Source organism: Podarcis pityusensis (assembly GCF_964106645.2).
Source record: "Podarcis pityusensis genome assembly, chromosome: 15".
NCBI lineage: Eukaryota > Metazoa > Chordata > Lepidosauria > Squamata > Lacertidae > Podarcis > Podarcis pityusensis.
The window spans coordinates 12034918-12047749 of record NC_138040.1 but is presented as its reverse complement, the minus strand read 5'-3'; the positions used below and the strand labels follow the sequence as shown (position 1 = coordinate 12047749).

The following is a 12832-nucleotide window of genomic DNA, read 5'->3' as shown; positions in this document are numbered from 1 at the left end:
TAGTTTGGCAACTCAAACCGTCAGTGGCAATAACATGCCAGCTGCAGAGAGGAAATCTGCCTGCAGTAAAACATTCATTACAGGCAAAAGACACAAGCATTTATATGGCACATGCAGTAGTCCTCTACAATGTGCAATGGGTGGGACTGCTTTTTTGTACAGGCCACACAACTCAGCTAAGATATCCCTGCATTTGGAAAGCTTACTGCCCAATAAGTTTCTCACTGATTGAACAACTGAGAAGCAACCCCCAAACCCAAAATTAGAGATACGAGTGTCCTGTTAAGGGTGTAACCCCATGACCACCCGATACCCAATGGAGTGTTTGAGGGAATCTTGAAAGGGGACTAACTCAGCATTTAATGAAGCCAAGTGCAAAGTTCAACCACTGGGGTGAGGGGCATATCTGCCAACACAGACAAGCAGAAGCCTAGTTACCAAAAACAGCTAGTTCTCATATACATACATCAAAAGCTGCATGTTTAGTTTTCAGCTGGCAACACCAAGATTCTTTGGAAATCATCAGTTGCAGGATTACCATCAGCAGTAACCACAAGTGCTACAGAGACACATACAAGCAACAGAGACTAATGTTTTACCAACTCTGGCACAAATTATTAAACAAAACATGTTCCATTCATGCAGGATGGTTTAGCTTTGGAGTGTACTACTGGAGTTATATTAGGCAAATAGGCTTCTGCTGAAAAGCTGACATCTTCCAGACACGACTACTACTTCTTTTGCTGAGGGCAGGGGTGGGATAAGAGTTATAACTTTACTTATAACCAGGTGTTGCATGGAGATATCAGCAGTGTCCAGTCCTGCTTAGTGTTCCCCACCTGTTCACCGAGCCCCTGACACCAGTACTTTGTCTTTGAGGAAACAAAAAGCTAGAAGGCTGCACTATTCTCAGGTTCCGTAGGTATCTCCAAGTACGCGAGCTAGTCTTTGACATTTGTGTGTCTTTTAAATGACTTCTGAAACAGGTTCAGGCCCCAGGTTTGGGACCAAATACCTAAGCCATAGCGTCGTCTGGTTCTGCTCCTTGTACACTCAGCCAGAGCTTGTGGAGCTGCAATTTTTTTTAACCCCACTCTTCCCTCCAAGGAAGGGAAGTGTGACAATACATGGCCCTCTCCCACACAGCCCCTTATTTCCACAGCACAGGAAGCATGTTACCCTAGTAGCTTCTGCTTCTGAGCAAGGATTTAGACTGGGTTCGCACAGCGAACTATACCACTTGGGCTCTTGCTTGGATTTTTCAGGGACTGGGGCTATGGACAGTGTTCTATCATGTGTACCAAAACTCCAGTGCTGTATGCAATGTTTAAAACATGTTTGTTTAGCCAAGGCTATTCCGATGTGTAGAAGTTACATGTGTTTTCTTTTCAGCCACAACTGGTTTTTATCACCTTTTGATTATTTTTCATACCTGTTTTTAATTGCTTTAATGTTTTATAATGTTGTAAACTACTTAGAGGGTTCTCCCTCCATCAGTCAGTATATAAATTTTGTTTAAAGAAGAAATGGTGCTCTAATTTCAGTTTCAGGAGCCTTTTGTGACTGGAGTGGGAGAACTGTGGTGTGTTTGTTTGTGTGTGTAAAATATGAAAATACTACAATATATAAATATAATAAAATAATCTGGCCTGAACATTAAAGAACTATCTCCTAGTAATAAAGGAAAACAAAATCTTATCTGCTGAATAAATGCAGAAGCGAGAGAGAGAGAGAGGAAATACACACTTGTAGAACGTGAATACTTACCTCACTGCCTTGAGCATTCAACATGTAACAAACACTTTCTGGATTTTCCAATGCAAAATGGAATTTTCCATAACCCTTTTTTTAAAAAAAACCCTACTTACCCTGAAAAAAAGTGAAGCTACTAGCTGCTGAATTAAGTGTCACTCAAAAGCAGTCTCTTGGCTTTTTCTTACACAGCGGGCAACTTTCCTTTTGAATTCTCCATTTCTATCTTCCCTCCATTCTTTCTGTAAATTAAAAGCCAAATTTCGAATGATTCTTCAAGCCACCACAAGTAACTTCATTATTTTTTCAGCTTCTCTAAAACCCATGAAGAGTGCTTTAAAATACTTGGCAATAAAAGTAACCAACATTTGTTGTTTAAATACGAAACTTCCATCATTAAAACAAGAGTTTTAATTGGTAGCTTGATGGGTGGTGTCATAGCAAGTGCTATCTGGGATTCAGTTTTGTTTTTTTTAAAAGGAGAACTTTTCCATTGATCTTTGATTGACAGTATACAAGCCATTCATTCTGAAGCCTGAATCAGGGTTATATGTATTCTAAGCTAGAAGAATCAACATTCTGTGCCAAATCCTGCATCTTGAGTAAGTTAAACAGATCTGCGTAATCAATCATCCTGCTCTTTCCACTTAGCAAGACATACCAGGATCAAAGAGAATATTGAAACCACAGTTCCTGAAACACTTCCTTCTACATTTTCAAGTCCAATTTGGTAGTACCAGGAAAAACTCCAAACTCATGGACAATTAGAAACCATATTCCATGCTTGTATAAGTTCAGTCAGAGGTTTAAAGCTCTTTCTGAGACAAAGAACCTAAACAGAAGTGATACTCCACTATATGCAGTGGTGTATCAATCAAGTAGGAACTCTTCTCAACCTAAGCACACAAGATGAGCAGGAAAGGGCAGGTACATATAAATAACCAACTGGACAACTATAATGTAATACAGTGGTACCTCCAGTTACGAACGGGATCCATTCCAGAGGCCCGGCCATATCCCGAAAATTTCACAACCAGATGACTGCTACTGCGCACACGCATGGCGCAGCAGAGTGCTTCTGCGCATGCGGTAAACCTACTTCCGGGTTTGCTGCGACCGTAACCCGAAGATTCCATAACCTGGAGGTTACGCAACACGAGGTACCACTGTAAGTGTATTTACTACATACATGCCTGTCATTGAGGGGAAGCTTGTTCACACAGTTAAGCAGCCATATTTGTAATTTTTTTTCTTATTAAAAAATAATAATCCAGAGATGATGGTCACCTCTGGATATGGACAGCAAAATAGGGAGAAACTCTTATTACACTTGAAATTATACCATGACCACATTACTTTTGTTCAACTCCTATCCCTTTTATTACTAAAAAGTCATCTTAAGGGGATAAAGCTGTGTGCTGTGAAACCATTCCACGGTATTTCAACAGTAATGCTGGGAAGAGATTTATTTACAAGCTGCAAGTCATACCGCTGCATCAACGTTAGCAGGAGAGTCACCGTTGGGATCTGCCAGCATAGAAATTACACTAATCATTATGGTTTCCACAGTATGGATGGGAAGCCAGCGTTCTTCAGGTTTCTCATAGCCATATTTGTCTTCACCAGGTTCATGAAGGATGGAAATACAGACATCACCATTTTTATCAACTACCAAGAAGAAAAAAAATAGAATTTCAGAGCCTTAACATCGTAGCAGAAGTCCTGTCTTCAGATAACAGTGAAAAGCAAAGTAGTGAGCTGCTGGAGATTTTTGTCCTCTGCTACGGCTATCAATTCCACCCAACTATTAAGGATAACATTAATAGGAATATTTGTCAGAAACATGGAGTACAAGTGTTAATAGTGAGCAAGATTCAGTCGACTGACAATAGGATTCACAACTAGTTAATATATGGAATTTGCTGCCCAAAGATGTGGTGATGAATGTTAGATAGGGGAGGATAAACCTATCAATGATTATCAGTGATGTTCATGCCCTGTTTGTGGAAACATATGTCTGGCTCTTGGGAAGGGCAAGTTGAAACAGATGGACCTTTGGTCCAATCCAGTAGGGCTCTGCTTACATTCACAATATATGGATCCACCAGCTAAACTGAAAACTGCAATTCACCACTGCTAATTATCTTTATCTTCAAATACACCAGTAGAAGTATGCCGTTAGTTGACTATAGCAACTGCTGTATAATCCAATACACAATTATTTCCATTTTAAAAATGGGGAACAGAGGCTAATAGGAAAACAGGTCCCAGCGAAGGAGGCCCTATTCATTGTTTCACAGTGTGCAGATGTACATCTTACAGTGGAGAGGAAAACAGCTTTCTCCATTGTGGCATCTATCTTGTGGAATGATCTCAAAGTTTCCACTGAAAATTGAAAATGTACTCAAGGCATTTCTCTGAGCATAAATACTGGCTCCTGGCACTCCTGGCTTCTGTGGCTGACATTTTAACTTGGTTTTATTTAGTTGTTTTGTTGTGATATTTAGTTGTTTTGTTTGTGGATCACTTTGGAATTTCTTTTCAAAATGAAAGGCATAAAATATGAATTATTTTAATAAATGATAACTAAATAATCCAAGGAAACTAAGTTATCCAGAGTCAAATGAGGCTTAAAATTCCAGTTTCCACACTTCAAATTTAAAATACTACCTAATTTTCTATATTAGACTGTATGCAAGCAGTGTACTGAGAGCCTAATCACCCAACTGTCACATGGATGATACCTAACCAATATTTTAATAATTTTATTGCTGCATTTATATCCTACATTTCCTCCAAGGAGATAAAGGTGGTATGCATGTATTTTCACAACAATCTTGAGCGGTAGTTTATGTTGTATATCACCTTTGGCCAATATATCATACCTACAGTTAAAGGAAAGACACAGAAACCAGCAAAAGTATTTTTTCCTGAACCCAAATATTTACATTCCTTCCTAATAATTTCCCATTATCCAAAATTCGGGCTCTCAACTTAGTTCATATTCATTCCAGATGCAAGACAGAACACAACACTTTACACATGACATCAGCGTCTTACCATTTGGATGCCATATTTCTGTGATAAACTTCATTTTTGGCGGCCTGAGTGGATAGTCCTTTGGGAAAGTAAGGTGAGCTTTGAAGACGCCGCCTTCACTGGAAAAAAAAAAGGGGAGAATTTTCAGTCACTGCATTTATTAGTTTCAAGTGATTTAAGTTCACCATTGCTTTGAATTTAAGCAGTCATCAGATCCTAGTACAACACTTTGGAGCATTACTAGGAATGGTTATTTATTAAATGGCAGAGCAAGACGTGTATTTCCCCAAGCAATGCCTATTCTGGGGCTTCAGCATCAATTTCCCAGAATATATCTCAGGATTATTATTTATTCCAGGGGTTCTCAAACTTTCTACACCCAGAGTTTACTTGAGACAACTGAAAAATTCTGAGGCTCACCAGTCAGAAAATGGTGATGGTGCATCAGTGCCTGTCATAAAATGGTTGCAGATGGAAGGCAGAATTTGGCACTATCAGTTGGCAATTACCAATATCTAATCAAACTCTGGAAATTTCTCAGTTCTTTGCCACAGTGTTTTCCTTGGGGCAAGGAGTCCTAAAGCTCACCCTTTCCTCAAACCAAGAATGGGCATTTGCTCTGGCGGTACTGTGACTCACTCTTCTCATTTCAGGGAGAATCTGCTGAACCACAGTATTATGTGAAGACTCTCTTTCATCTTTTCCCCAACCTCTATGCACTTGCCACTCAAAAGTAATTTTTGTATAATTTTATTTTCAAGAATAATATCTAGGTACAGAATAATAAAAATGTCTTCAGCAGTACAGATATTTGCCATTTTTGAGACAGTAAAGGTTATTGCAAAATCTGATGAATGCAATACGTCAAGTAACATAGAACAAATAATTACTCCGCCCAGATAAAAATTCTTTTTTTGTTAGCAATCTACACACCGTGCATCCTCCAGAATAAAACTTCAGCAGAACTTCAAAACTATTTTTTTTTACCCACATCCTGTAACTACTTCTTCCAGTCTATCACATTCAACCTGTACTTTATTCTACCTCCTGCCCCCCAAAACCCTACTTCAGGTTTCTTACATCTCTCCTCCATGGTCATTTCACATTCACGACGTCCTTCTACAACAACTTTCTTTTCTATTCCCAGTTTTATTTATTTATTTATTTATTTGTTATTAACAACAACAAAAAATACCCCTTTAACTCACTTTCTAATTTCTTTGAGCACCTCATCTGGCCCTTTTCACTCAGAAGAGGGATACCTTCCTACACCCACTTCTCTGTAGTCCAGCCACTTTTACTCAGCATCCACTGAATCACTGGTGCCAGCACAGATCGAACCAAAAGGCTATGACATGGCTATGAAGCAAGGTAGGCAAGCAAGGAGGCACTGTGCAGACTGTGGCCCACCTGAAAGTAGCCCAAGGCCAATGTTGGGGCCCAACCCACTATTTGAGAAAAACTTATTTAATCAATTCCTTAAACTTCTTCCTCTTTAGTGAATGGCTCAATGGGTCAAGTCTACAATTTCAATAGCAAGTACTGGAGAACCATAATGCATTTAGCCTAGGGTTTGCTAGTTTAAAAATCAGACTTAAGTGTTATGTGTGGCAAAGCCAATTGAAGTAAGTCTCACTGATTGTTAAATGGGATTCGTTTACAAGTACAAATGCTTAAGCTTAGGCCTTAAGTTTATCTGCCTTTTCTGCTTTCCCCCTTCACTGTACTGATGAGGTGGTACTCAAACCACTAGTCCAATTAATGTGTTGGTAACCACAAGTAGATAATGGTCTGGGTGGTACCGTGCCATGTTTGCTTTAAAGAAACACTGACAGAGGAAAACTAGACACAGTCCACCAATGCACCAATAGAAGTAAGACCTATCTTTACTTGCTGTACATGAACTAGCTACATATAATAGATTACAGAAATTATATGCTAACACTGCTATATGGCAAGTCTATAATGAACTCTTAAGTCTACCTGAATGTAACAATATTTTCTTTATATGAGCCCTATCAACTGAAAAGGCAATTTTTAAAAATGATTATTCACAACCCTCAGCTATTTGTTCTACTTTGCTTTGCTGTTTTGTTGTTAGGGGTATGTTGGCATTAACAAAGCACAACAACAATAATAAAAAGATTGGGATGGGGTAGAAAGAAGGGAGGAGCACGTCTACAGTACAGTGGTGCCTCGCAAGACGAAATTAATCCGTTCCGCGAGAGTCTTCGTCTAGCGGTTTTTTCGTCTTGCGAAGCAACCCTATTAGCGGCTTAAAGGATTAGTGCTATTAGTGGTTTAGCGGCTATTAAAGGCTTAAAGGCTTAGGGGATTAGCTGCTAAAAGGCTATTAAAGGCTATTAAAGGCTTAGCAGATTAGATAAAGGGGGGGGGGAGTGAAAAAAAAATCTCAAGACTCGCAAGACATTTTCGTCTTGCGAAGCAAGCCCATAGGGAAATTCGTCCTGCGAAGCAACTCAAAAACGGAAAACCCTTTCGTCTAGCGGGTTTTCCGTCTTGCGAGGCATTCGTCTTGCGGGGCACCACTGTACAACTCTATCCCCTGCCTCCCACCTGTCCCAATCTTTGGAATTGTAGTTTAGCTAAAGCACAATAAATTCTGATAGATATCCCTAAGGTAGAAGAGGAAAAGCAGAAAGAGAAGGGGACATGTATATTTAGTTACACTGGAACTATATTGTAGGTATGGATTTGAACACCCACTAGAATAGAAGACATCTGAACACCTTAAGACCATATGCAGATTGAAACTTTCATTAAAGGGGAATAAAAAAAAGCTTTCAGGTTTCTGTGGGTACAGGACTGGCAAACATTTGTTCCAAAGTAAGTGTTGCAGATCCACATACACGTTTCACCATCATATCTATTTAATGAATAAGCCAGCTTGTTGGCTTTGTGCCTAAAATGGCATTTTGTATGAGGCAGGTGTTAACACTAGGACAGATGCCTGAACTTGAACATATTAAATAGGAATAGTGGCAAGACATGCAGTTTCACATAATCAATGCCATTTGCAGCTAGCACCTGTTCAAGAAAGTAGCCTTGTTTTTCTGGCTCTCTTTTACATCAGGAGCACGACTAGAGAAATATTTAAATTTCCTAGGCAACAGTATCACACTTCTTTCTAGGTGCCCATGCTACCAGACACCAGATATTTTTCCAGGCCTTGCCATTTGTATACCCAGTATTTATTCCAATTAATATGCCAACAAGCAGAAAGTGATTCATCTGCCACCTTCTATTTCACAAATGGTCATAAGCACATAATTCCTCAGAATTTTTCCTTGAGAAGTTACATTTAAAGCTTTAAGTCCCTGTTTTTGTAGCCAAAGACGGAACAAAGACCACCCTAAGCAAACCAAATTATTCAGATCAGAGCATACAATATGGTCCCCAAGATCCTCAGGAGGGGCTCTATTTTGCTGGTTGCACCACCACCTACTCTGCATGGAAAAATGTGTATTTATGATGTACCACTTTTCTTCCATGAACTCAAGTGAATGGCAAGGGTAGTCAGTGTGATGCCCACCAAACAGTCTCCCATCAAGCACTGGCCAGTCCCAATACCTGCTTAGCTCTAGAAAAGTTGCTGCATTATATGCCTTAAGGTCCTAGGGATGTCTCCCAGCAGTTTACACATAGAGTTGAGTATAAATGATGCAAGCTTCAGTGTTTCCTGCCTCCAAACAGCAGGAGGGGCACAACCCACTTGCCCTGTCAAACAACTCTTGACTCCAGTGTAGCACAAGTAGATACTCTCAAACAATGAGCAGAGACCATCATCTTGCAATGGAAGTCCCCAAGCCTCATACATCATGGTGCATGTCGTTTTTACTTGCAAACTGACAGTGCAATCCTAGGCATGTTTACTCAGAAGTAAATCCCACTGTGCTCAAAACAGCTTATTTCATAATAAGTATGTTTAAGATTGCCACCTCAATCTGCCTTATGATGCCTTAGGTACCTCCACCTGAGGAATATGGTAATGGCAATTGTCTTCTATACGAGACCCAAAATTAGAATAATATTATGTTAGCCAGCTGCCATGCTATTGTGCTTGTCAAGACCTTTTCTCTGGTCCTGAGCTTTGCTTATTGGTGCTAGCTGGACACTCAAGTGTTTCGTTTTGGGAAAATGTCTGTTTTATATGTGTACACTTTAGTTCAAGTGATAAAGGAAGATAATTTATTTAGGTCTCAAACTTCATGAACCAAAAAAAGAGAAAAGCTTGCCCTGTTCAAAACATTTATCCTTCACTCCCTCCAAAGTCTTAAGGGGAAGCTTGTATCTAGGTCTTGCTATAGTTTTGCTTTCAGTCAGTTATTCATAGTGCAAGTCTGTCCTTGTGCCCTGCAGGGAGACAGAATATTATCTACATGGAGACTGAAACAAGTAGCTAGTTTTACTTCTTACAAACACAATATTACAAGTTATCCCCATTAGATTTAGGATAGAATTACTGTAACCCAGGATAATTCAGACTTCAAATACATACATTTTATACCACTATTTAATTCCCCGCTCCATATCAAATCAGTCTTGAGAGGGCAGAAGAAGCTAGTTATCAAAATATTAGATGCTTAAGCAAGCAGGTATTTTAGTTAAACAGCTAGGGATACTTACTACAGTGTATCTGGTGGACCAATAATAAGAACTTCCCATCGATATAGATCATTGTCATCTATTAAACCTGCTGAAAATCCTTCCACTGGGTTTTTGTTGAGCTCTGTTCAAAAAAGAAAAAATATATATACTGTTATAGAAGAGGTAACATTTACATATGTCTTGTGCTTCATTTGTAACAAGCAAACAAATAACTTTCAGAGCTTATCCAAGTGCTCTTTAAGTTAGAACTCAATTGTTCTATGCCACATTCTCAGGGTCCCTAGTTTGCTCATTATCTCGTAAACACAAAGCTCATATTCAATGATATACCAAATGCCCAACACATAAAGCCATTTCAGAGAAACCAAGTTGCTCATTCCTAGCCATATGGTCCTACTCCCCTGTGAGCCTCCAAACTAACTTGTGGCTAGATTCTTCTTCCCTGAAAGAATGGCTATCTAATTACGTATGCTACAACCAACTATAAATTCCAATAAAACATAGTTTAAAGTATTTTACCTTGTTATTTAGCCAATAAGCCTGCTATGATCACCTGTACAAGCTAGTTGCCCCATGATACATAAAGGCTAGGGGCAAGGGAAAAATTACCCCTTCTGCTTATTCTGGGCCTTCACATCTCTAGTTCCTTCCCTTGGGCAAAAAAATGATGTCTTTTATAATGCAGAATACTCATACCAAACCTGACCATCAACTTCAGTTTGTCATTATTTACTTAGGCTGTAAGTTGGTCTAAAAATGTGTTTACACACTAAAGAAAATTCTTGCTTTATTAAGATACAAATAAATCAAGGTTATAGGCTATCCATTAAATCATTTGTGTGAAGAATAAATTCAGATCCCAGTTGCTTTCCAGGTGCTGACTGAGAGCAGCCTAAATTGCTTGTGACCTGCAAAAGAGCACTAGTTACCACGTGAACCCGTCAGGCAACCAAGGTCAGCTTCAAAGGCCCTTCTCCGTATGTCCCCAGCTAGTGAGAGAAAGCCTTTTTTGTGGTAGTGCCTAAACTGTCAAATTAATTCCTCAATATTTCACCAAGTACCTGCCAAGGTAACAAGAGGGTCAAAGTGGATCCTATTCCCTTGCATTTAGCATCCCTTCATTTTATCATGTACTTGTTGTTTTATTATGGTAGTTTGCTGCTTTTATTAACAGCTTGCCACTTCATTTTATGATTTTTAATGCTGTTTTTATGGGTTTTTAATTCATTTCTCTGTCAACCCCCTTGAGGACTTTTGAAAGTCAAAAGGTGGACATGTATTTCTTAAATAAGAAGCTATTAAACTCTTTGTGAGGCCTAGACAACCAGTTACCATTCACCCACAAGTAATGGGTATAGAACAAAGTTTTCCAAACTTTTCATGTTGGTGACACACTTTTTAGTCACACTTTTGATTTGCATCATTTAGCGACACAGTAATTCAGCTTTACTAGCAAACCAGAGGTTAAACTAACCCCTTTCCAGCCCCAGGAGGAGCATGGGGAGCGTTCGCGCAACACACCTATACACTGCAGCCGACACACTGTGACACACAGCTTGGAAAGCTCTGGTATAGAATTTACTTTATTTTACACAGCTTCTTTGAAGTGCAGGCAATTTTAAGAAGCCTGTTCAACTGAAGTGCATACCCTAGATCAGGGGTTCCCAAACTTCATTCAGGTAGTCTGAGGCATAGCTGTGGATTTGTGGTTGTTACCAAGAAATCACCAATGAATTGAAGTCAGCAATAATTATTTCCCATAACTGGCACCTGCAGTGTCTTTAAACTTTTACAGAAATATTCCTAAGGTTTTGTTAGTGTAAGCATAGTCTTCTGATAAATTCAAACCTCGACTCTGTTGCAATATAACTTCCCAATCTTACATTCCAAATGCTTGGAAGAAATTTTAACTGAAAGTATGGGCATGCTAAGGATCTAAATATACTTGGACAGGAGCAAAAAAATAAAATAATAAAATAAAATAAAGACTACAGGGCAGAAGCAGCCATCTTCCAGATGTTGATGGGACTACAACTCCCATCATAGCCAATGGGAAGGGATAATCAAATTTTTAGTTCAACAATATCTGGTAGTCACTACATTGGCTGTTCTGTACTAGACGGTCACAAGCCCCAGATACTAGAAACAAACAGAAATGCACACATTACATTATCTAAAAGGTCAAATAAATATGACTGTGGATGTCATTAATATACCTAGAACATATCACTTGTGAGCCTTTAAAGTACATCCTGTGTATCACATTGGAATCCTTAAGAGCCACCCTATAAGGTCAGTCAGTAGTACTGCAGCATGGGAAGCTGGAAAAAATGTGGCTTGATATACAGTAATCCAAACTGGGGACTTCCCAATTTGTCTTACATCCTGATCAACATTCTGTCTGTCCCTGGTGATTTGCAGAAGGCACAGCAAGAGTTGAATTATGTTGCAACACTCTTCCAAGCCTTACTTTTTCCATACACTGATAAAATTCACTTGTCTCATTTCAATACACTTTTAAAGTGTTGCCCCCCAGTAGAGAACACAAAATATACCCATAGTAGGAACAGCTGATTGTTTTCTCGGAAATCTTTTAAACAGATTGTACAGGAAACTTGATTCAAGGTTTGCAGGATGACATAATTTGACACAGTTGTGGTAAAGGGCAAAAGCAGAGTAGGCCGTGGACTTAACTGGATGCCACAACCGTGTTTCAGGTTGAAAAAAATTAGTAACTATCATGGGATCACAGAGTCGAACACGACTAAGACAACAACAAAAACTGATGCAATGGACATGGTCCAAACCACAGAGGAAGAACTATGTGCATCTCCACTAAGGTTAGCAAACAGAAGAAACAAGTTAGTTTGCATAAAGCATTTCCCTAGTTATGCTCTATTTTTTTGTTTTTCAACTGATGTGAAGAATGACCCACAGAGGGAGACAGCACTCTTGTATTTAGCAACAGCTTTAATCCCTTGGCTCCTTTGGTTTTTCTACAATAAAGTTGCGGACTTTTTTTTTTTTTTAATGATATTTATTAAAGTTTCACAAAGAAAAAATCTCATCAACAAAAAAAGAAAAATTCAAGAATATAAAGAAAAGTACACAAACAAAATACAAAAAGAAAAAAAAGAAAAAACAGTTAAAAAAACAATTCCTTCTTTTCATCACTACTTTTACATTTACTTGTTTCCCGGACCTCCTCATACCTCCCTCTTTTGTATTCCAATTCAGTTTGTTAGTCCAGCAATTCCTTTCCAAAGTTGCGGACTTTTGAAGTTACTCTATCTTTAATGCAGTGTTTAGAACCAAGCACAAAGTCTGTTGTACTGAAATGCCACTGTAAAGTAAATCTCAAGACCTTGCCTTCTGTGCTGTCCTCTTGTGACAAGGTTATGGCCTGAAATGG

General features: G+C 39.0%; 1 protein-coding gene across 3 annotated transcripts in view; it reads right to left on the bottom strand.

Annotated features, from left to right (window-relative positions):
* Positions 1-12832, bottom strand: part of UBE2G1 (ubiquitin conjugating enzyme E2 G1) — a 32102-nt gene that overhangs the window by 1964 nt on the left and 17306 nt on the right. For all 3 annotated transcript variants that reach the window (XM_080983282.1, XM_080983283.1, XM_080983284.1), the window contains exons 2-5: positions 9439-9541; positions 4813-4910; positions 3242-3420; positions 1869-1994 (exon numbers count right to left, since the gene is read on the bottom strand). In XM_080983282.1, the coding sequence (XP_080839408.1) occupies positions 1908-1994; positions 3242-3420; positions 4813-4910; positions 9439-9541 (467 nt within the window). In that variant the 3' untranslated portion in view covers positions 1869-1907. The remainder of the gene's footprint in view (positions 1-1868; positions 1995-3241; positions 3421-4812; positions 4911-9438; positions 9542-12832) is intronic.